Genomic DNA, 23,832 nt, shown 5'->3' with positions numbered 1-23,832 from the left:
TTGGCTTGGACCCCTAACTAGAACTGCAAGCAGTTATGCAGGGGTCCAAGAAGTGTGCATTTCGCCGGCACAACGCGACAAGAAATGTGCATTTCGCCGGCACAACGCGAAGCATGTGTTCAAAACGCTACCCTGAACCTGTGGATACAAAGGATTTGACTGTGGTAGGAGTAGCGAGAAGTCAGTGTAGCGTTTTCGCGGCGAAATTTTGTAGAAGATATACAATTTCCTCGTTTATTGCGCCCCCTAATGGCGAAATTTTCCGTCATTTTTATCGAACATCATTAAGGTTAGCACCGACATGTTTGTAGAATTTGGACTCGATCCAATGTCTAATTTTGGATTTTTTTTGGATTTTTAATTTTCCACGTCTAATTTAGCTAATAAACAAATATTCAAAACTCTACCGTTTGGTCGTCGAAGGTCGGATCAAAAAACTGTCTATGATTTCTTTGCGTGTGCGTCTGACGATGCCGTGGGCAAAGTTTGGTGTTGATTGGTCAAGAAATGTGGGAGGAGTAGCGAAAATACAGTTTTGCGGTATTCGCGATTTAGCGAAAAATATTCATAGACGCAAATGGGCGTGGCCTAGGCCAAAAGATGCAGAAGACTCCAGTGCATCTGTCTGTACAAGTTTTAGGACTCTGGGAGGTTCGGTGTGGGAGTTATAGCCCCAAACGCGTATTCCTTGGTATAGCGCCACCTAGGGACCGGCGTGTATGGATTTGGTTATCTGAGTAGCGGTGCCGGACCTGGATCTAGTCATGTAATTGGCGCGTGTGCACCATTTACGGTTTGGGCTGTAGTACCACTTTCACCGCGGGAAGTATAATTATGCAGGGGTCCAAGAAGTGTGCATTTTGCCGGCACAACGCGAAGCATGTGTTCGAAATTGAGAAACGGCGTATGCCAAAAGATGCAGCTGACTCCAGTGAATCTGTGGATATAAAGGTTTTGACTGTGGGAGGTTCGGTGTGGGAGTTATAGCCCAAAACGCGTTTTAAGAACATTCCATTGGCAAATTAGGAGACATACAATGTCTTCGTTTTTTGGCGCCGCCTTGTGGCGAAATTTTCCGAAGACAATTTTCCTTTTCCAAATAACTCCCGCCCACATTAATAATTCTTGGCCATATTTTTCATATAAACTCGGGTTTGCCCCTTGATGGTTTCCTCATAGTTTGAAGAACATTCCTTAGGCCAATTAGAAGATATACAATTTCCTCGTTTATTGCGCCCCCTAATGGCGAAATATTCCGAAGTTTTTATCGAACGCCATTAAGGGTAGCGCTAACATGTGTCTAAGATTTGGACTCGATCCGACGTCTAATATCTTTTTTTTCTGGATTTTAGATTTTCGACTTAAAACGTAGCTAAGCGACAAATATTCAAAACGCTACCGTTTCGTCGTCGAAGGTCGGATCAAAAAACTGTCTATCATTTCTTTGCGTGTGCGTCTGAAGATGCCGTGTGCAAAGTTTGGTGTCGATTGGTCAAGAAATGTGGGAGGAGTAGCGAAAAAACAGTTGTGCGGTTTTCGCGATTTAGCGAAAAAAAATTATAGACGCAAATGGGCGTGGCCTATGCCAAAAGATGCAGCAGACTCTAGTGAATAAGTGGGTACAAGTTTTTGACTGTGGGAGGTTCGGTGTGGGAGTTATAGCCCCAAACGCGTATTCCTTGGTATAGCGCCACCTAGTGACCGGCGTGTCTGGATTTTGTCGTCTGCGTAGTCCGAAGAGATCTGGATCTAGTCATGCAACTGGCGTGTCGGCACCATTTACGGTTTGGGCTGTGGAGTCACTTTTAAGGAGGTAAGAATAAAAAACTAGAACTGCAAGCAGTTATGCAGGGGTCCAAGAAGTGTGCATTTCGCCGGCACAACGCGACAAGAAATGTGCATTTCGCCGGCACAACGCGAAGCATGTGTTCAAAACGCTACCCTGAACCTGTGGATACAAAGGATTTGACTGTGGTAGGAGTAGCGAGAAGTCAGTGTAGCGTTTTCGCGGCGAGATTTTGTCGAAGATATACAATTTCCTCGTTTATTGCGCCCCCTAATGGCGAAATTTTCCGTAATTTTTATCGAACATCATTAAGGTTAGCACCAACATGTGTGTACAATTTGGACTCGATCTGATGTCTAATTCTGGATTTTTTTTTGGATTTTTTATTTTCCACGTCTAATTTAGCTAATAAACAAATATTCAAAACTGTACCGTTTCGTCGTCAAAGGTCGGATCAAAAAACTGTCTAAGATTTCTTTGCGTGTGCGTCTGAAGATGCCGTGTGCAAAGTTTGGTGTTGATTGGTCAAGAAATGTGGGAGGAGTAGCGAAAATACAGTTTTGCGGTCTTCGCGATTTAGCGAAAAATATTCATAGACGCAAATGGGCGTGGCCTAGGCCAAAAGATGCAGCAGACTCCAGTGCATCTGTGTGTACAAGTTATTGGACTCTGGGAGGTTCGGTGTGGGAGTTATAGCCCCAAACGCGTATTCCTTGGTATAGCGCCACCTAGTGGCCGGCATGTCTGGATTTTGTCGTCTGCCTAGAACTCACGGACCTGGATGTAGTCATGCAATTCGCGTGTCGGCACCATTTACGGTTTGGGCTGTGGTACCACTTCTAGGGGGAAATAATAATAATAGGAAGAAAAATCCTTACAAAAACAATAGGGATCCAACCTGTTGGCTTGGACCCCTAAAAAAAAAATCCTTACAAAAACAATAGGGATCCAACCTGTTGGCTTGGACCCCTAATAATAACTAGAACTGCAAGCAGTTATGCAGGGGTCCAAGAAGTGTGCATTTCGCCGGCACAACGCGAAGCATGTGTGCAAAACAAATGGGCACGGCGTGTGCCAAAAGTTGCAGCTGACCCCAGTGAATCTGTGGATATAAAGCGAAAGAATATTACGAGTAGGGAAAAAACAGTTTTGCGGTTTTCGCGATTTTGCGAAAAATATTCATAGACGCAAATGGGCGTGGCCTATGCCAAAAGATGCAGCAGACTCCAGTGCATCTGGGGGTATAACGATTTTGACTGTCGGAGGTTCGGTTCAGAGTTATAGCCCCAAACGCGTCTTTCCTTGGTATAGCGCCACCTAGTGACCGGCGTGTCTGGATTTGGTTATCTGAGTAGCGGTGACGGACCTGGATCTAGTCATGCAATTGGCGTGTCCGCACCATTTACGGTTTGGGCTGTGGTACCACTTCTAGGGGGAGGTAGTATAATAAAAAAAATCCTTACAAAAACAATAGGGATCCAACCTGTTGGCTTGGACCCCTAATAATCCTTACAAAAACAATAGGGATCCAACCTGTTGGCTTGGACCCCTAATAACTAGAACTGCAAGCAGTTATGCAGGGGTCCAAGAAGTGTGCATTTCGCCGGCACAACGCGAAGCATGTGTTCGAAATGGAGAAACGGCGTATGCCAAAAGATGCAGCTGACTCCAGTGAATCTGTGGATATAAAGGTTTTGACTGTGGGAGCTTCGGTGTGGGAGTTATAGCCCAAAACGCGTTTTCAGAACATTCCATTGGCCAATTAGGAGATATATTATTTCGTCGTTTATTTGCGCCCCCTTGTGGCGAAATTTTCCAAAGACAATTTTCCTTTGCCAAATAACTCCCGCCCACATTAATAATTCTTGGCCATAATTTGTATATAGACTCGGGTTTGCCCCTTGATGGTTCCCTCATAGTTTGAAGAACATTCCTTTGGCCAATTAGAAGATATACAATTTCCTCGTTTATTGCGCCCCCTAATGGCGACATTGTTCCAAATTTTTATCTAACGTCATTATGGTTAGCACCAACATGTCTGTAAAATTTGGACTCGATCCGATGTCTAATTTTGGATTTCTTTGGATTTTTGATTTTCCACGTCTAATTTAGCTAATAAACTAATATTCAAAACTCTACCGTTTCGTCGTCGAAGGTCGGATCAAAAAACTGTCTATGATTTCTTTGCGTGTGCGTCTGAAGATGCAGTGTGCAAAGTTTTGTGTCAATTGGTCAAGAAATATGGGAGGAGTAGCGAAAATACAGTTTTGCGGTTTTCGCGATTTTGTGAAAAAAAATTATAGACGCAAATGGGCGTGGCCTAGGCCAAAAGATGCAGCAGACTCCAGTGAATATGTGGGTACAAGTTTTTGACTGAGGGAGGTTCTGTGTGGGAGTTATAGCCCCAAACGCGTATTCCTTGGTATAGCGCCACCTAGTGGCCGGCGTGTCTGGATTTTGTCGTCTGAATAGTCTTCACGGACCTGGATCTAGTCATGCAATTGGCATGTCGGCACCATTTACGGTCTGGGCTGTGGTACCACTTTCTTGGTAGGAATCATAACTAGAACTGCAAGCAGTTATGCAGGGGTCCAAGAAGTGTGCATTTCGCCGGCACAACGCGAAGCATGTGTTCAAAACAAATGGGCTTGGCCTATGCCAAAAGATGCAACTGACTCCAGTGAATCTGTGGATGTAAAGGTTTTGACTGTGGGATGTTCGTTGTGGGAGTTGTAGCCCAAAACGCGTTTCCAGAACATTCCATTGGCCAGTTAGGAGATATATTATTTTGTCGTTTTTTTGCACCCCCTTGTGGCGAAATTTTCCAAAGACAATTTTCCTTTGCCAAATAACTCCCGCCCACATTAAAAATTCTTGGCCATATTTTTTATATAGACTCGGGTTTGCCCCTTGATGGTTCCCTTATAGTTTGAAGAACATTCCTTTGGCCAATTAGAAGATATACAATTTCCTCGTTTCTTGCGCCCCCTAATGGCGTAATCTTCCGAATTTTTTATCGAACGACATTAAGGATAGCCCCAACATGTGTGTAAAGTTTGGACTCGATCCGACGTCTAATTCTTGATTTTTTTGGATTTTGGATTTTTCACGTCTAATTTAGCTAATAAACAAATATTCAAAATGCTACCGTTTCGTCGTCAAAGGTCGGATCAAAAAACTGTCTAAGATTTCTTTGCGTGTGCGTCTGAAGATGCCGTGTGCAAAGTTTGGTGTTGATTGGTCAAGAAATGTGGGAGGAGTAGCGAAAATACAGTTTTGCGGTTTTCGCGATTTAGCGAAAAATATTCATAGACGCAAATGGGCGTGGCCTAGGCCAAAAGATGCAGCAGACTCCAGTGCATCTGTGTGTACAAGTTATTGGACTCTGGGAGGTTCGGTGTGGGAGTTATAGCCCCAAACGCGTATTCCTTGGTATAGCGCCACCTAGTGGCCGGCATGTCTGGATTTTGTCGTCTGCCTAGAACTCACGGACCTGGATCTAGTCATGCAATTGGCGTGTCGGCACCATTTACGGTTTGGGCTGTGGTACCACTTCTAGGGGGAAATAATAATAATAGGAAAAATCCTTACAAAAACAATAGGGATCCAACCTGTTGGCTTGGACCCCTAATAACTAGAACTGCAAGCAGTTATGCAGGGGTCCAAGAAGTGTGCATTTCGCCGGCACAACGCGACAAGAAATGTGCATTTCGCCGGCACAACGCGAAGCATGTGTTCAAAACGCTACCCTGAACCTGTGGATACAATGGATTTGACTGTGGTAGGAGTAGCGAGAAGTCAGTGTAGCGTTTTCGCGGCGAAATTTTGTAGAAGATATACAATTTCCTCGTTTATTGCGCCCCCTAATGGCGAAATTTTCCGAAAATTTTATCGAACGACATTAAGGTTAGCACCGACATGTGTGTAGAATTTGGACTCGATCCGATGTCTACTTTTAGATTTTTTGGGATTTTTGATATTCCACGTCTAATTTAGCTAATATACCAATATTCCAAACGCTACCGTTTCGTCGTCGAAGGTCGGATCAAAAAAGTGTCTATGATTTCATTGCGTGTGCGTCTGAAGATGCCGTGTGCAAAGTTTGGTGTTGATCGGTCAAGAAATGTGGGAGGAGTAGCGAAAATACATTTTTGCGGTTTTCGCGATATAGCGAAAAATATTCATAGACGCAAATGGGCGTGGCCTAGGCCAAAAGATGCAGCAGACTCCAGTGCATCTGTGTGTACAAGTTTTTGGACTCTGGGAGGTTCGGTGTGGGAGTTATAGCCCCAAACATGTTTTCCTAGGTATAGCGCCACCTAGTGACCGAAATGTCTGGATTTTGTCGTCTGCGTAGTCTACACGGACCTTGATGTAGTCATGCAATTGGCGTGTGTGCACCATTTACGGTTTGGGCTGTGGTACCACTTTCAGGGGGGTAAGTATAAAAATAAACACTACAAAAACAATAGGGATCCAATCTGTTGGCTTGGACCCCTAATAAGAAAAATCCTTACAAAAACAATAGGGTTCCAACCTGTTGGCTTGGACCCCTAATAAGAAAAATCCTTACAAAAACAATAGGGTTCCAACCTGTTGGCTTGGACCCCTAATAATAAAAAAAATCCTTACAAAAACAATAGGGATCCAACCTGTTGGCTTGGACCCCTAATAAGAAAAATTCTTACAAAAACAATAGGGTTCCAACCTGTTGGCTTGGACCCCTAATAAAAAAAATCCTTACAAAAACAATAGGGATCCAACCTGTTGGCTTGGACCCCTAACAAGAAATGTGCATTTCGCCGGCACAATGCGAAGCATGTGTTCAAAACGCTACCCTGAACCTGTGGATACAAAGGATTTGACTGTGGTAGGAGTAGCGAGAAGTCAGTGTAGCGTTTTCGCGGCGAAATTTTGTAGAAGATATACAATTTCCTTGTTTATTGCGCCCCCTAATGGCGAAATTTTTATCGAACATCATTAAGGTCAGCACCGACATGTGTGTAGAATTTGGACTCGATCCAATGTCTAATTTTGGATTTTTTTTGGATTTTTAATTTTCCACGTCTAATTTAGCTAATAAACAAATATTCAAAACTCTACCGTTTGGTCGTCGAAGGTCGGATCAAAAAACTGTCTATAATTTCTTTGCGTGTGCGTCTGACGATGCCGTGGGCAAAGTTTGGTGTTGATTGGTCAAGAAATGTGGGAGGAGTAGCGAAAATACAGTTTTGCGGTTTTCGCGATTTAGCGAAAAATATTCATGGACGCAAATGGGCGTGGCCTAGGCCAAAAGATGCAGCAGACTCCAGTGCATCTGTTTGTACAAGTTTTTGGACTCTGGGAGGTTCGGTGTGGGAGTTATAGCCCCAAACGTGTATTCCTTGGTATAGCGCCACCTAGGGACCGGCGTGTATGGATTTGGTTATCTGAGTAGCGGTGCCGGACCTGGATCTAGTCATGTAATTGGCGCGTGTGCACCATTTACGGTTTGGGCTGTAGTACCACTTTCACCGCGGGAAGTATAACTAGAACTGCAAGCAGTTATGCAGGGGTCCAAGAAGTGTGCATTTCGCCGGCACAACGCGACAAGAAATGTGCATTTCGCCGGCACAACGCGAAGCATGTGTTCAAAACGCTACCCTGAACCTGTGGATACAAAGGATTTGACTGTGGTAGGAGTAGCGAGAAGTCAGTGTAGCGTTTTTGCGGCGAAATTTTGTAGAAGATATACAATTTCCTCGTTTATTGCGCCCCCTAATGGCGAAATTTTCCGACATTTTTATCGAACGTCATTAAGGTAAGCACCGACATGTGTGTAGAATTTGGACTCGATCCGATGTCTAATTTTGGATTTTTTTGGATTTTTAATTTTCCACGTCTAATTTAGCTAATAAACAAATATTCAAAACTCTACCGTTTCGTCGTCGAAGGTCGGATCAAAAAACTGTCTATGATTTCTTTGCGTGTGCGTCTGACGATGCCGTGGGCAAAGTTTGGTGTTGATTGGTCAAGAAATGTGGGAGGAGTAGCGAAAATACAGTTTTGCGGTTTTCGCGATTTTGCGAAAAATATTCATTGACGCAAATGGGCGTGGCCTAAGCCAAAAGATGCAGCAGACTCCAGTGCATCTGTGTGTACAAGTTTTTGGACTCTGGGAGGTTCGGTGTGGGAGTTATAGCCCCAAACGCGTATTCCTTGGTATAGCGCCACCTAGTGGCCGGCGTGTCTGGATTTTGTCGTCTGCGTAGTGTTCAGGGACCTGGATCTAGTCATGCAATTGGCGTGTCGGCACCATTTACGGTTTGGGCTGTGGTACCACTTCTAGGGGGAAATAATAATAATAGGAAGAAAAATCCTTACAAAAACAATAGGGATCCAACCTGTTGGCTTGGACCCCTAATAAAAATCCTTACAAAAACAATAGGGATCCAACCTGTTGGCTTGGACCCCTAAAAACAAATATGTAGGATTTCAAAGCTGTGAATGCTACAGCATTCACACCAAATATGTAGGATTTCAAAGCTGTGAATGCTAGCAGCATTCACCCCAAATACGTAGGATTTCAAAGCTGTGAATGCTAGCAGCATTCACACCAAAAATAAATATGTAGGATTTCAAAGCTGTGAATGCTACAGCATTCACACCAAATATGTAGGATTTCAAAGCTGTGAATGCTACAGCATTCACACCAATACATTTATAGGATTTCAAAGCTTTGAATGCTACAGCATTCACACCAATACATTTATAGGATTTCAAAGATGTGAATGCTTGCAGCATTCACACCAATACATTTATAGGATTTCAAAGCTGTGAATGCTAGCAGCATTCACACCAAAAACATATGAGTAGGAAAATAAGAGTTATTACCTCGGGACTGCAGGTAGCCTCGGCCTCGGATGGGAACACTTGTGTGATGGCATCAGGTCTTGCCTCCAACAAGTCCAGAACATAGGTCTCTTTCAGACCTTGCTTGATCTGCTTCAGCTGTTCTTTAATCCGTCCAAAAACCTTAAAAGATAAGTTTGTTTGTGAAGGCTTAATGCTTTTGGATGACGCACCCTCACCCTAGACCGTCCTGAGACAGGTTATTTTTACCCAACTGAAATGTTTTAATACTGCTCAGTACGAGAGGGACCGTAGGTTAAGACATTTTCCCTACATATTCAACAGTCATTCAGAAGCATTAACTGCATTTAGGAACATCTGACTTAGAATCACTGTTATGTTTTGCATGATGAACTGCTAATACACTCATAGTGGAAACAAATCCAGGCTCATATCAACATACAATACAGCACAGAGAGAAAATCCTGCTGGGCTCTGGAAAATATATTACATTGGCAAACATTTTAAAAGTTTCTGCAACAGTTATAGGGGCATTTCCATCTTGGTGTTCCTGGAAAGGCTTAAGATTCGGTTATGCTTCTACAACCATGCACTAACCACGCACCAACCTTGCATGCAAAGAGACTTCAGATACAGTATTAGGGGACCACTAAGGCCTATGTAAAAGCTCCAAAAAAATCAGCATGTCATAGGTCCTTTACATCTAGACTGGTTCACATTGCTCTACCATAAATCGCTAACCTTAAAAGTAATCCACTCAGATAAGGACTATCCGGATGATTTAAATTTTCTAATTTTCACCGTACGGCCCATCTGTGATGAACCTAGAATCGCTGTCCATAATGGCCTTTCCATAAGGAACGACTGTGCATGTGCATTCACGTTTCGCAACACCTGCTTGAGGATATGGGGGTGAACTTTGAACAGCTCTACATTACAAAACCTTTTGGATTTAAATATCAGTTTGCTTGGTGGATAGACTATTTGGATACCATGATTATGCTGGTGCAGATACTTAAGATACATAGTGGCATACATAGTGTTATACTCCAGACAACTGCAAACGTATCAAAGACCAGTGTCCGAAGATGTATACACAAGTCGAAATTAGGTTTCATACATTGAACAACAGTGCTGTACAACATTGCTGTAAATGTGGACTTACTGCATCCTGAATTATTATGCAGCAGCCAACAGCGGTTGGTCTCTTTCAAAATTGAGTAGTCCATTTCCACAGCGAGTTTATTCATGGCATCCCTTTGCTCCACAGATAGAGTTGTGAGGTTCCCATTGTTGCTCTCACAGACTTCATAAAGCTTGGACAGAAAAAGTATGAAGTCAGCAACATTTTATATCAATATATTACAAATTGGTCCCTCGAAGTTCAGTTTACTTCTCCAAACACATTGTGTATCTCAAATAAGATTGACAAGCACTCTGGCATTTGCCAGCACAGTAAAGACCTGACAACAGTAAACCAATGTATGCATTGTGCACTCCCCTTTACTTACTGGTCCAATGGTTTCTCGAACATCAATGTCATTAATGTCTTCAAGGGCAATGGTGGCCGTTTGTGGGGTGCCACCAGCCAAAACATGTAGCACGGCCGGGCTAAGGCCTGTCAGGCGCGGGCCACTATGAAGAAAGGCATGCCCTATCATCCGCCCAGCCATTATGAACATGTCATTTTGCATAAATATCTTTGAAGAAGAGGGGACAAGGTGATCCGACTGGCCCTCAAAAAGCATGGCACCACATGAGTTTCCTAAAGAAAAAAAACATACAGAAGGCCAGTGTTTACTGATACTTTTATATATCATTGGGTCAATCCAGAAAAGCAAGTTCTCTTTGGCATGCAGAGAATATGGGGGAAGATATTACATTTCAAATGAATTAATGCATTACACATTAAAACCAATAATTAATGAACCATGAAATCCTCGCACGATACCAACAAATGCAAACTCTTCTAGAGAACCTAGAACTTACCAACATCGATAGCAAAGCCATGCTTGAGCTTGTGGATGACCAGGCTCAGGAAGTGTCTTGCCACCCCATCTCCAATAGCTACATCCCCTGAAAACACAAGGATTAGTTTTATAAATAGGACAGTCCTCGTCCTTGGCAACAAATATAATTAGAAGTGAGCTTTCCTGCAGGCCATGCACATCTTCCATTCTTCTAAAGTCTGTAAATTATCCCTTTTTCACTAGTTTCATGAGTGATTCTCAGATCATTCAGCTCCCAGAGCTTTTGAAGTGGGTGTTACAATGTTGAAACGTCTGGCCCAAACCAGTGTGCCATGCTTACCAAAATGGGTCCATTGTTCATTATTGTTATCCCTGTTTTTAGCCATTGGGATGGGGCGGAACATTGACAATGTAGGGGAATTTTCAGATATCAACAAATGACTTTGTCTGTCTACGGCAACTAAAGGTCTCTAAAGGCATTCAATTCTATCTACAGTATATCAACCCTTAATTGCTTTTATTGTGAGTATGTGTTTTCAATGTAGTGCTCCAATTTTGTTGTATTTTAGATGCAATTACAATAAAACACATTCTGATTCTGACTGTACCTTGTAATTTGGCATGAAAAGGTCTTGCCCAGTAAATGTTTGGGGTCTTGTAAAAGTTAATTATCTGGCCTTCTCTGTCCACCTCATCTTCGGCCATGTCCAGTTTGACCTTTAAATTTCGCTCGTCTTCTTTGGACACCAAAAGTGCCTGTCTGAAATTATCAGCCGCCATACCAACATCAGCAATGTTCCTCCAGGCTGACAATGGAAGAAAAAAATAGATTCATAGCACTTCTACATTGGGGTAAATCATATTCACTGAAACTGTAAAATGTAGAAAAATGTATCTCACCACCATCATCCACTCCTTCAGGTCTGTCCTGCACTCCTTCAGCTCTGTCCTGCACTCCTTCAGCTCTGTCCTGCACTCCTTCAGCTCTGTCCTGGAGTTGAGGCTGGGTGGAGCATGAAGGCATTGGCCTTATCATGTAGAGATAAATGGAAAAGTATAAATAAATGTGCACTCTAGGGATGTCACAAGACCCGATACTAAGGAAAAAAGTACCAATACCAACATTCATAAAGATTGCTATGCTTTTCTAAGTATTCAAAGCATTAAAATACGGTGGGTAGCGTGTTTTGTTTATATGTAATAATTCAGATGCTACGTGGATCCTCTAAATCTTTTCTGGCAATTTCAATATATGTACTTTACAGCTACATGACACTTGACACTAAAAGCTAGGATATCGATTAGGTATCAAGAAATGTGGAATGTCAATGATATTGTTATCGATTCCAAATTTTCTTGTATTGTTACATCAATTGTAGGAAACATGCAACCACATAGAACCTCAATAAACAACCCAAAAAGCGACACAGAAATACAGTAAAATGTACAATTACATGGGCAAAGCCATATACTGAATCATGACATTTCTCGTACTCCAGCCTTCAATACCTTTCATCACACCATGCTGCATGAGTAGGCAAGTAGTCAACAGCAAAGTCCTGCCCACAAATTGGACATGATTGCTAAGAGACAAAGGGTCATAAATAAGTATATGATTAAACAAAGTAATGTTGCCAGTAATGCTGATGTATTGCAATCAAACAACGATTTGTATTATTTTCCTGAATTGTATTATTACGTATGAAACAAAAACATCAGTGGAAGCTTACCATGGCAATGACGTCATCATTAACGTCTTTGGCGGCTGCTGTGTCTTCGGGGTCGCCTTCGTCATCGTCATCAATAAGGTCGGGCTCATCTTTCTGAAGTAATACAAAAGTAAAAAGGACTTTGCACCATAGCGTAACGCGTAAAAGTGTAAAAACAACACACAAAAAAAAGACTTACATTGCATAATTTGATATGGTGTGGAAGGAGCTGAAGGGGAATCTCACTCCTACATGCCATGCAGGGGTATTTTGGCATCTTATGGAATTCCACAGCAGTATGTGCCAAAGGTCTCAGATCCAGGCTCTCCTGGAGCGGTACTATATACAAAACATACTTTCCGCTGTTGGATGATGTTTTTAGGATCTTCCCCGTGTACCCCTGTGTCCCCTGGGGTAGGGATGTAATTTTTCTCTTGCCACTGCCACCTTGACAAAATAGAATACAATTTAATAGATTAGAATTCAAACCACTTTGTAAGGAGAACTGATTGACAGGGTACAAAAGAACATTACTGGTTTCTGAATTAAACACAAAAAAAACACAAAATCAGCAGCGTGAGGGCCTGCAAAAAACTTTACAGGACAGGAATACTACAAGGCAGCTAATTATGAATTTGTGGCGGTATAACTGAATGTTTGAAAAATAATAAATAATTACTCGTTGGCCACAACAGTAACCTTAAACCAGGAGTATGCTCATCTGACAACTGTTGCGCATTCACACAAAATTCCAAAATGTATGCGAGGTAATCCCAGAGCATACATTCCGCGATGCAACCAAAACAAAAAACTTTACAGAATATGTCTTTAAAAATATATATTTTTTTAGTTTCCAGAAACACATACTTCACCACCAGAAACACTTCAATAAAACCTTTGGTTACACTTCATTTGAAGGTACCTACATAAGGATGCCATGATACCGTCTTAACTGACATGACATCGTTCATGAACTTCTAATACACTTTATTAATACTTATGACTGATGGATAACAACAAACAAATAACACTTAATGACAACAGTCATTAATACTAATCATACAAATGAAGTGTATGTGATGTTCATGACAGTGTCATGCCATGTGCTTTCACTTTGAATAAAGTTCCACGGTGAAACCCAAAGGATTTCTTGCCAGGCGATATGAAAGATATGAATCAGAAGCATTGTAAATCATAACCCTTACCAGTGAAAGCAGTACATTAGACTGTTGAAAGATTGGAAGTGTCCAATTGTATGGAGTGCCTCGTCACGAGAGTTGAGTATTCAGTCTGTCTACCATACTGTGCCTGGCGCACTGGCAATGTGATCAAGTGTCATGTTGGGTACACTTGAAACCCAGGTTCAATGCTGGTTGGGGTGACCATGACCACTCATCAATGGAGCATTATATTAGTATCAGAGGAGCTAGCATAGGAGAAGAGCAGTAGGTAATTACATAACGAAATTATCATCTCACCTGCAGCCTTTTTTAAAAGCCACCCTCCACATAGTCTCCTCATTTTGGGGTATTCCTCCTGAAGGGCTCTGCTGATCTGTAGAAGATTAAAGTTGTCATGTAGACATTGTAAAGCCACTAAAACAATCCTTTTTTCCAATCATAGTGCTTGAAATCACACCAAAGATAGGATACAAAGACGGACGGACGGACGATATTCATAGTAACTAATAGCTTACATCTTCATGGTCGGCATTCTCACTGATGTTCACAGTCCTCCTGCCGAGACCTGCCTGCAGGAGGACGATTTCGTCTTTGGGTATATGGTCTTTGTTGCCTTCCAATAGACAAACTTGCAGCTCCATATATTTCACAGATGTCGGTGGTGGTTGAACTGTTTTACGTTTCCTTTTCCCGCCGCAACCAAAGGCAGCTGGGAAATTTCTAAAGTAAACCATAGACAGATATTTGGCATATATTTAATATTACATTTTACAAGAACTCGGACTACTTTTAGAAAGAACCATATAGAGACTATGTCAAGTAGGCTTGACATAGTCTCTATGTCTGATAAACAGACCCTCCAGAAAAACGTGATTATGCGATCGCATAATTCAACGCATAATCAACCGAAGTCCCACTTCACCGTCAACGGAACCAAGTTAAAGATTCAAAATTAGCTACAGAGGACAGTAATATTAATGCAGGACCCAGGTTAAATAATAAGCTATCACTTATACTGTAAATTTGGATATAAAAAGACAAGGCATTGAAATTACCTCTGCAAGGCCATCTGGGATGTCTGCCGAACAGCTTGAGGAACCAGTGGGGCAACAGGAGCTGGAACCTGTGGGGCAGCAGGAGTTGGAACCTGTGGGGCAGCAGGAGTTGGAACCAGTGGGGCAGCAGGAGTTGGAACCAGTGGGGCAGCACGAGGTGCTGGTGAGGCCCTCTCGCTCCTGATGCAGCTCAACAGATTCCTCACTGCTGCCTCAATAGTGTGTTCTTCAGGCTATTTTTGAAAGATATGGTTAGATAGTCATGTACATTTTGGACAATAGCATTATTTGAAATTTCAAACACAGGCTATATAGAAAGAGTGAGAGTGGGGTTGGTAAAGGACATACGCACGGGTATAACTGGTGTATAACTAGAGTCACCGTAGCCACTATATTGCTGTTGAGACACATGCTATTTCTATTAAGTCCTGTTGCTTGCACAAGAAGTATATTCGAGCAGATTCGAGCAGTTGTAAAACGAATTTGTGCTCGCTCATTAAAATGCTGAATTAACATAGGGTTCTTTATCATTTTATTTATAAGGACAATTTTCACAGAGGTGCAACTTCTGATGCATTAGTTCAAATTTGGGTTTACGAATGCACACCTTTTGGGCATGTTCTCAGATTACGGGTGTGCGAATGTGTTTTGCACCAACTGCACTGCAATAATTGTAGCAAAAAGATTTGTGCACCTGTACCACAGATTTGCGTACCCTATTTTGTGTTTACAATGGTGTAAAAAAATATTTACGACTACAAATGTACTGTTACACATTTGTGACTTTAGAGTACACATGCAAAATAAATATATACGACTTCAAATTTACTGTGACTTTAGTGTACGCATTCAAATTCTGCAGTTACAGGTGCTAAAGACTTTTGCTACAATAATACCTTCATAGGGGCGCAACGTGAGAAAAAAATCAACCCGAAAAACCCCCTGAAAGTCGATGATACAAATCATCAGTCGTACTTCAACTGTAGAAGTTACATAACTAAATCAATTTTCAACCGTTTATCTTCGTGCAAACCATTTAACCAATCTACACACTTGTATTTTCAATAATATCTAAACAGAATTTCGATATCATTTAAAATTTCTTCAGAATCACAGTTTTAGTTTCATACCGCTTCGTTTTCAGCTGTTTTCATTGAAGACGTCTGCCCATTCTGATACGCCTACTTCTAGACATCGTAACTCATTCCTTTTTCAACTGTTTACCATCGTTCAAACCATGTATCTTCAATACTATCGAAACGGAATTTTGATAGCATTTATACTTTTTTCAGAATCACAGTTTTAGTTTCAAACCGGCATCTTTTTCAGTTGCTTATAATAATTTAGGTCACCATAGCAACGCCGGTAAACAAACCCCGCCGAATAGTCGAATCTCTGGACTGAAAAGGCAGATCTGATTCAACTCAGAAAATTCAGAGTCGGGGACAGCCCTAGAAAATAATATGCTGGCTAACTTTAGCAAAATGAAGAAAAAAAAAAATGTTTCAAATGTTTTAAAATATGATCAGAGATGTTTAAAATGTGTAAAATAATAAATAGCTTTCAAAACACAGGTATTTAGAACATTTTTCAGCTGAATTTTTTTCTCTGAGGGGGGGCTCACTCTCTTACACCATTAGCCAGTACAGGGCTCCAGACTAACTTTTTCCTTGGGTGCACTGGTGCGCCTAAATTTTGAATTTGGGTGCACCAGCACGTATTTATGGTGCACCCAAGTTTTGAGTTGTTGAGGGGGGGGGGGGGGGGGGGGGTTGGATCGTGCATGCCTTGCGCTGAGTTGTTGAGGGGGGGGGGGCAACCCGGGCAGCTGCACCGGTTGCACCGTCGATATTTATGCCATTGATTAATAATATCTTGACCATTAAATAAATGCCTTAAATAAATGCCGAATCTGTATCTCTCATAAAGAATATCGTCAGACTATGCCAAGGGATCGGTTCTGTCCCGTAAAAACCCTCCGTCTCCGGAGAGACGCCTGTACAATAAGTGCGTCGAGGTCCATGGGAACACCCACAAATGGTGACGCCATTATCGGAGGAGGGGCTAGGAAGCTGCGCACGGCGATATAAGTAGCCGATCTCCGGGTAGACTCGCTGAAAAGCTGCTCCCGACCAGGTTTGGTTGCGAGCGTAAGTCACCATGGTGATACATACAGCGACGCCTAAAGAGATCGACTTTCATGGTACAGCTAACCCAGGCTTTCACCTCAACATACCTCGCTAACCCTCTAATCGAGCTTCGTAGTACAGGCCCCTGGATTGGGCTTCGAGGGTTTGTTTCCCGGCGTTTCTATTGTTACCGGTCTTGCGTGTTCGGTTTATTAGGTGTCTAATAAATCGCTGTCTAATCAATACTTCATTCACTGCCTCTTCCGTGGTTATTACAATATTATGAATGGACTGCTCTGTAAAAAAATAAATAATAATAATAATTATACCAGATACATTTTCAGTCGCACCGGTGGGCCCAAATAAAATATTTGGTCGCACTACCCCGAATTCTAGGCGCATGTGCGCCCAAATTAGGCGCACTCTGGAGCCCTGCAGTACATTTTTAAGGTCGCTAACAAATTGCTGCAGTTACTCAACAACGCACTTTGGCTTGCTTAAAACACAAAATAGACAGACAATAAATTGGGACTTAGTGTAATCACATTTCAGGACTGCAAGTATAGGCCAGAATTGAAGTCTTAAACTCTTAAATAGGGGGTGCCATATATGATGAACTTTAAGTAAGAGTTGTGAGGTTCACTGGTAAACTCAGACATTTCAATCGTTAAAGTATTCCTTGCACCAATCCAAAATGAAAGGACTCGCCACCTTGCATTTGAGTGGTTGCAACATGAGATTGTGTTCCAAGCAGAGTTCTTCCATCTTTAGGAAGCCTAGGGTGAAATAGCTTTAAGATGGACAGCAGAGCAGACAAAGCAACCAGACTGGTGGAGTAGGATGTTGCCCAATATCTTAGGCTCCTTATAAGCAGATCCTGACTAGGTTGATTCTCATCACTGTCAGAGTGAGAATCCGATTCATCTCCATCACTTCTAGCTACACTACCATTTGTATGATCATTTTCCATTTGTACATAATCTGATTCAACTTCATCATTGCCATCTAAACTACCATCTATTTTTTCATGTGTACACGGGAAGCTGGTGGTCTATCTAGTTGGCAAACGTGAGAGATTGTGAAGGGTGGTTCCCTATTCACACAGGGGTATAAATTTGCACTTTCTTTATGCAGAGTTTCCTCGTATTCCTTAAAGTGCGTATTGGAAGTTAGATACTGCAGTGAAGAATCATAGGAAAAAAATTAGAATACACGATTATTTCGTTTTTGTGATACAATTTTACTTCCGCATCTCAAACGCTCGTTTTCGAGCGTGACGTAGGAATTGGTAGACGGACGTTCTAATCATCATAGACTACATACGCAACATAACAACAATGGATAACAGTTTCGGACCACTTCCGTACAATTTTGAGCCAGCTAGCCGTGAGGGAGAACAGCAACCACCTAAAAGGGGGAGACACCATGGCAATAGGAGGGAGATAGAGTTGTGGTGTCAGGAGAATTATGGTGAACCAGGAGCGGCTGAACATCAACACGGCCATGGAGGAAGAGCTCATGACCCTGCCCGGGGTCAACCGCCCCGTGGCGCGGAGCATCGTGGAGTACCGGGACTGCATCGGGGGCTTCAAGAAGGTGGAGGACCTAGCGCTGGTGAGTGCGATAGGCGCCACCAAACTGGAGATTATTAAAGTGGAGATCTGCGTGTCGAGTAGGACCAGTTTGTCGCAGCACTCCCCGTCCTCCCTGGGGAGAGACCCGGAGCATATGTCCTCCTGCAGCGGCATGAACATCAACACCGCCACCCCGCCGCAGCTCATGAGCATCCGCGGCATCACAGAGAAAATCGCCCGGAACATTGTCGCCTATCGGACCCAACACGGTCCGTTCAAGAGCATCGAGGACCTGGTTCGGGTCGATCACATAAACTGCTCCCTACTGGACAAGATCCGTTTCCAGGTGTTTGTGGAGCGCTCAAGAACTCCGTCCACCAATACCAACGGCGGGCTGACCTACACGGGTTGGTCCCATCCGAGCCCAACCTCGTTCAGCCTCCGGAGCGACGACCTCGACCTCCCGCCGGGAGGACCCACGCAGATGGTGTCCCTGCAGCCCCGCGTGGCACCGGGCCCGCGGGACGGCCGGGCCGCGGTGCGCCTGGCCACCTGGGACCTTCAGCGCTGCTCCAGTGAAAAGGCCAACAACCCTGGCGTCAAAGAGGTCGTGTGTATGCCCCTACTGGAGAACGAGTGAGTACAGCTAACGTGAGGGTTTGCAGGCTCGAAAGCCTGCTCCATCCTTTCTCCGATCGGGGAAACTGTGAAATCGGAGATGGTCGGACAGGAGGTCGGAGTTGGAACAACCCCCACAGATACAAAACCTCATCTCGTCGATTAGAAAAACCCAAAAACCACAGGGGGGGGGGAATACAAGACCCCTCACCGCGGTAACTACTCACAACTACGCATAGAGCTGAGGCAGCAACAGCGACCGCGTCTACCAATTCCTACGTAATATGACGCGTTTGACGTATCACATAAAAAAACAACGGTTTTTGAAGCCTTGCTCAAAATAGTCACTTTAAAACTGGATTTTTTGCCTATATACTTTTTTAAACTGATAAAATCCTGCATTTTAATTTCAAAGAGCAATTTTCAGAGAATGTTATGTATAAATATTTTTAAAAACATTAACTTCCAATACGCACTTTAAGGATATGTTTCTCTATGTCCCTTACAGTTCTGATGACCCTACGTCTTTTGGCCCAATAAGAAGCCTTCTTAGCTAGAGAGTGATGATGCTGCTATATTATATTACTTGTATATTGCTTGCAGTGAATCCTCTAAAGTAGAGCTGTAGCGATGCGTCGATGACGTTGACGCGTCGATGACGTCGACGTGTCGACGTCAAAAATTCGTCGACGTCAAATTTCTCCGTCGACGATTTTCGACGGAGAAATGGACGAAAGTCACAATAAAGGAAAATGTCCGCGCACTAAATCATCAAAGGTATGGAAATACTTCAAGTTAAGTCCTAAACGGAAAGGTGTTGTGATTTGCACTCTTTGCCAAATGGAGTAGTTGGCATATCACAAGAGCACGACAGCAATGTTGGAGCATCTCAAACGAGAAAGTATCTCGTGCGCACGAGAAAGTATCTCGTGCGCACGAGAAAGTATCTCGTGCGCACGAGAAAGTATCTCGTGCGCACGAGAAAGTATCTCGTGCGCACGAGAAAGTATCTCGTGAGCATGGGGAAACATCGTGCGCATATCACTGGCTGTGTGTGTGTGTGTGTGTGTGTGTGTGTGTGTGTGTGTGTGTGTGTGTGTGTGTGTGTGTGTGTGTGTGTGTGTGTGTGTGTGTGTGTGTGTGTGTGTGTGTGTGTGTGTGTGTGTGTGTGTGTCGGCAGCGAGTAGGTGGACGAGCGAGGAGAGCGAGCGATAGCGTGCGTGTCAGTCTAGTGAAGTCATGAACGAGTCCGGTTGTGTGTGAGAATAAAATACCCAGCCTGTCAAGAATCGGTGGCCGCTTCATTCCATCATATTCCGACCTATAAGCAGACTCACTGTCGGTCAAAGTGAAGGGTCATGCCCCCGAGAGCGCATCGGACCTGGAGGGAACGTATCACCTGTGCTCCTCGGTCTGGGAGCCGACAGCAGGAAAGATGTAACTAACCATCTCGTAGTTGGAGGCGGAGCGCAAGAGAGTATGCGCACACAGTTTTTTCATGTCCCTTTACGGGTTCCGTATTAAATAAAGTATATTATTAAGAATTTTTTGGTATTTATTTAATCGTTTGATAAATAATCGTTTACCCCCAGCCTTACTCTAAAGTCATCTTGCAAATTACCACAACCCTGAAAAAAACCTAAAATAAACTAACAATACAAATATATATCAGCCAAATTATTTTATTATTCAGGCCACTACAAAATATTTCAAAATATCTTAATTTAACAAGAAAGAGAAAAAGACAGAAAGATTATTTCCCCAGTTGCAATGTTCAGCGATGCTACACGGAGCCCTATTGAGGGACTTTTCAGTAAAGGCATATTGTTTTCACCATTTCCCCAGGCTAAATTCCCCCACAACATGCCTCACTCAGTGCGTTTACATGACACTCAAGAAAATCTAATTATTGGCTTAGTCCGACTGATTGGATTATTAAGATGCAAGTATACACCTTAGTCGGACTCAAGTCGAGCCGAGTTACTCATAGTCTAATTAAGACCCCTAAGTCCCCTATCAATCTGTTTGGAATCGGATTATGCGTTCTGCGAATGCTCGAGATTTTTCCCGGGGGCGTGAGCTATAAGGAAGTATAAGGAGACGATATTCGTGTTGTCTTCGCCGTCGGAAAACAGCGATTTATTTAATAAGGTGGCGAAGAAGATGGAGGAAGCCGGTGTCGTGTCAATGTAGTTACCCCCTATAAGAAGTGTAACATCATCAACATGCATTCAGTACACACTACGCTTCTGTTATGAGAGTAGCGTATGTGTGTGCGCGAGAATGGCACTGTGTGTGTGAGTGACTTCAGCGAGTGAGTGGACAAGCGAGGAGAGCAAGCGGTTCCGCGTGTCAGTTTATTGAATGAACGAGTCCGGTTGTGTCTGTGCAAATGTTTACTGTTAAAGGGGTAGTTCAGACTTTTGGACATAGGGCCTGATTCCCAAGTTGCATCATTCCCCACTCCACAGTACATCCGAGGCAAATCAACTATAACGCCAGACGATCTATGTAAATGTCTGTGTTGAAAGAATAATGTTAGAAATAAAACCAACCTTGCATTGCATTTTGAGGGACTTGCTGTGTCTGAGCAGCAGTGTTATATTCCTGGTAGTAGGCTACGGCAGTGGCGAACTGATATAGGTTAAATTCCGCTGCTGCAGAGAAAGTAGTCCCTCAAAATGCGATATTTCATGCGATGCAAGGTTAGTTTTATTTCTATCAATATTCTATCAACACCGACATTTACATCTATAGTCTGGCGTTATAATTGATTTACCTTGGGTGTGCTGTGGAGTGGGTAAGACGGTTTTATTAGCAGGCTAGTATTGCCCGCCGTTTCAGTGTGCTAGCCTAGCTTGACTCTGCAACTAGAAGGACTGAATGAAATGTGTTAAACTGTCTCCAATGATAAAGAACACCAAGGCTAACTTGGGAATCATGTCCAAAATTCCGAACTACCCCTTTAACTATTATTAGCGAGCATGCTAGCGAATGATATAATAATGCTATCAAGCTGCAACCTCCGGACTTCTGTTTACATGGCACGGTAATAATACACCAAGTTAACATTTAGTCATACGATGACAGTCAGGTGAATATAATAATATATATATATAATATCTGAATGGGATAATAAATGATATTCCAAAAGGACTTACCAGTTTGTCTCACAACTCTCTGCCAACTTGCCGCCCAAAAAGGCTTAAATTCCCGCCATAAAAGTCCTGTGAGCCCCCCTATTCCTGATTTTTGGATCTACCGCTCACATTTTTGTGTTTGAATGCATGTGTGGCCCCCCTCTAGTACTTGGAGAAGTTTGCGGAGCAGCTGGTCCCTGGAGACGATCCAAGTCATCGCTTGGTGGAGCAGGTGGTCCAGCACCTGGCCGATAGGAACAAGGACGTTCCCGAGGTGTCCTCCATCCCCTGGAGCGTCCACGTCGTCAAAGACCCCGCAGTCAACGCCTTTGTCCTCCCTGTGAGTCAGTGTGTGTATGTGTGTCAGAGATGGAAATTAACTTTTTTGCCCACCAGCCACTGTGGCAGGTAGATTTAAAAATCTACCAGCCACTCATCTTTTTTGCCAACCATCTTTTTATACGCTATATATTTTTTTTATACATGCGTAGATTTTAAACAATATAATAGTAACAATAGATAAGAAAAGTGATTTTCAATTCAATGTGAACATGTATGAGGCTTTAATAAAATCCCGGACAATTTAGAAATTCTGCCACACATTTTTTAAAAGTGTCTCCAAAAGAGGGCATGTCCGTGGGCGCTATCCTGGTAATTCCCCTGCGTGAGAAATACGAAGTGTGGCGTGTGAGCGTGTGCATGGGTTGAATAGCGTGTGAGAGCCCTGTTACTGGTATATTATCCCGGATGTTGACAGCAAAAGAGGCGTAGAAGAAGAAGGGGGCCGGATGTTGACAGTAATGGTTGTGGAACTGTGCAGCGACGTTTGACGAATGTATTAAATATGCAAATTTGATCGGACCTGACTGGAAAGTAAGTAAGTGACACAATTTAAGTGATACAAAAAGTGTTAATTTCCATCCCTGGTGTTTGCGTGTGCAATTCCTGAGTACGGTAATTTACGGAGGGGGGGGGGGGGGGGGTGGGGGGTTTGGTGAGTGCATGATCGCTCTGTGAAGATCATTACTTTTGCTGTTTTTATGCTGTACTACCGACTATTCTGCCTTTCAATTTGTATTTCAGTGAGAAATGTCTTTATTAACATAATCATGGTTTGTATAGTGAAATAATAAAACAAACATAAAAAAAAAAAAAATGCATTATTTAAATTGGTCATGGGTCCGGATAGGACCGTCACTTGGTCCGTGCCCGGACCGCGGTCCGCCGTTTTGAGATGCCTGATATAGAGTGTCAGTGATATCAGTCTCCCAACCTCTCTGCTCGGCAATAAAAGAAACCAAAAAAATCACCTTATCCATTCAGGAGAGAGAGCTCCACAGTGAGGCAGTCCTCTCCGCGCCCTCACGGAAAGGCAGCAAGATTAAAGTGTTGCCTAACAATGGCGGAACAGGGGAAGCTTCCGATCCCATTGGTGCCAGGAAAAGCTTACACCCAGAAACGGCAAGCGAGAAAATATTTGCCGAAAAAGAAAAGAAAGAGGACTGCCAGGACAGACATTTTTATGTATTCGATCGGTGGAAAAACATGTGGTTACATGGGGACGAGGGAGTGGAGTGCTTACTGCAAACATTTTACAGGAATTTTGCCAAAACCACGACTTAGTAAGTCCTGTTATTCTCATGATCGGCCGTATGTTTGAACAATATATCCTGACATTGGTATCCTGAAAATCTCCTGAAAAAAAGACTACCCCTGAGGTAGTATTTTCTCCGTAGGAAATGTAAATGACATATGTGAATGATGAGTAGAAAGTCTGTATTTCTCACACCACTTGTGTGGGCATGTCGATGATGCTTC

The 23,832-nt window shown here is 43.0% G+C and overlaps 1 protein-coding gene across 2 annotated transcripts in view; it reads left to right on the top strand.

Moving 5' to 3' along the window:
- The window catches only part of oma1 (OMA1 zinc metallopeptidase), a 106,951-nt gene that overhangs the window by 49,306 nt on the left and 33,813 nt on the right, over positions 1-23,832 (top strand). For both annotated transcript variants that reach the window (XM_060066898.1, XM_060066897.1), the window contains exon 3: positions 22,181-22,354. In XM_060066898.1, coding sequence (XP_059922881.1) covers positions 22,181-22,354 — 174 coding nt within the window. The remainder of the gene's footprint in view (positions 1-22,180; positions 22,355-23,832) is intronic.

This window comes from Gadus macrocephalus, chromosome 12 (assembly GCF_031168955.1).
Source record: "Gadus macrocephalus chromosome 12, ASM3116895v1".
NCBI classification, from domain to species: Eukaryota; Metazoa; Chordata; class Actinopteri; order Gadiformes; family Gadidae; genus Gadus; species Gadus macrocephalus.
This window is presented reverse-complemented; position numbering and strand designations above follow the sequence as displayed.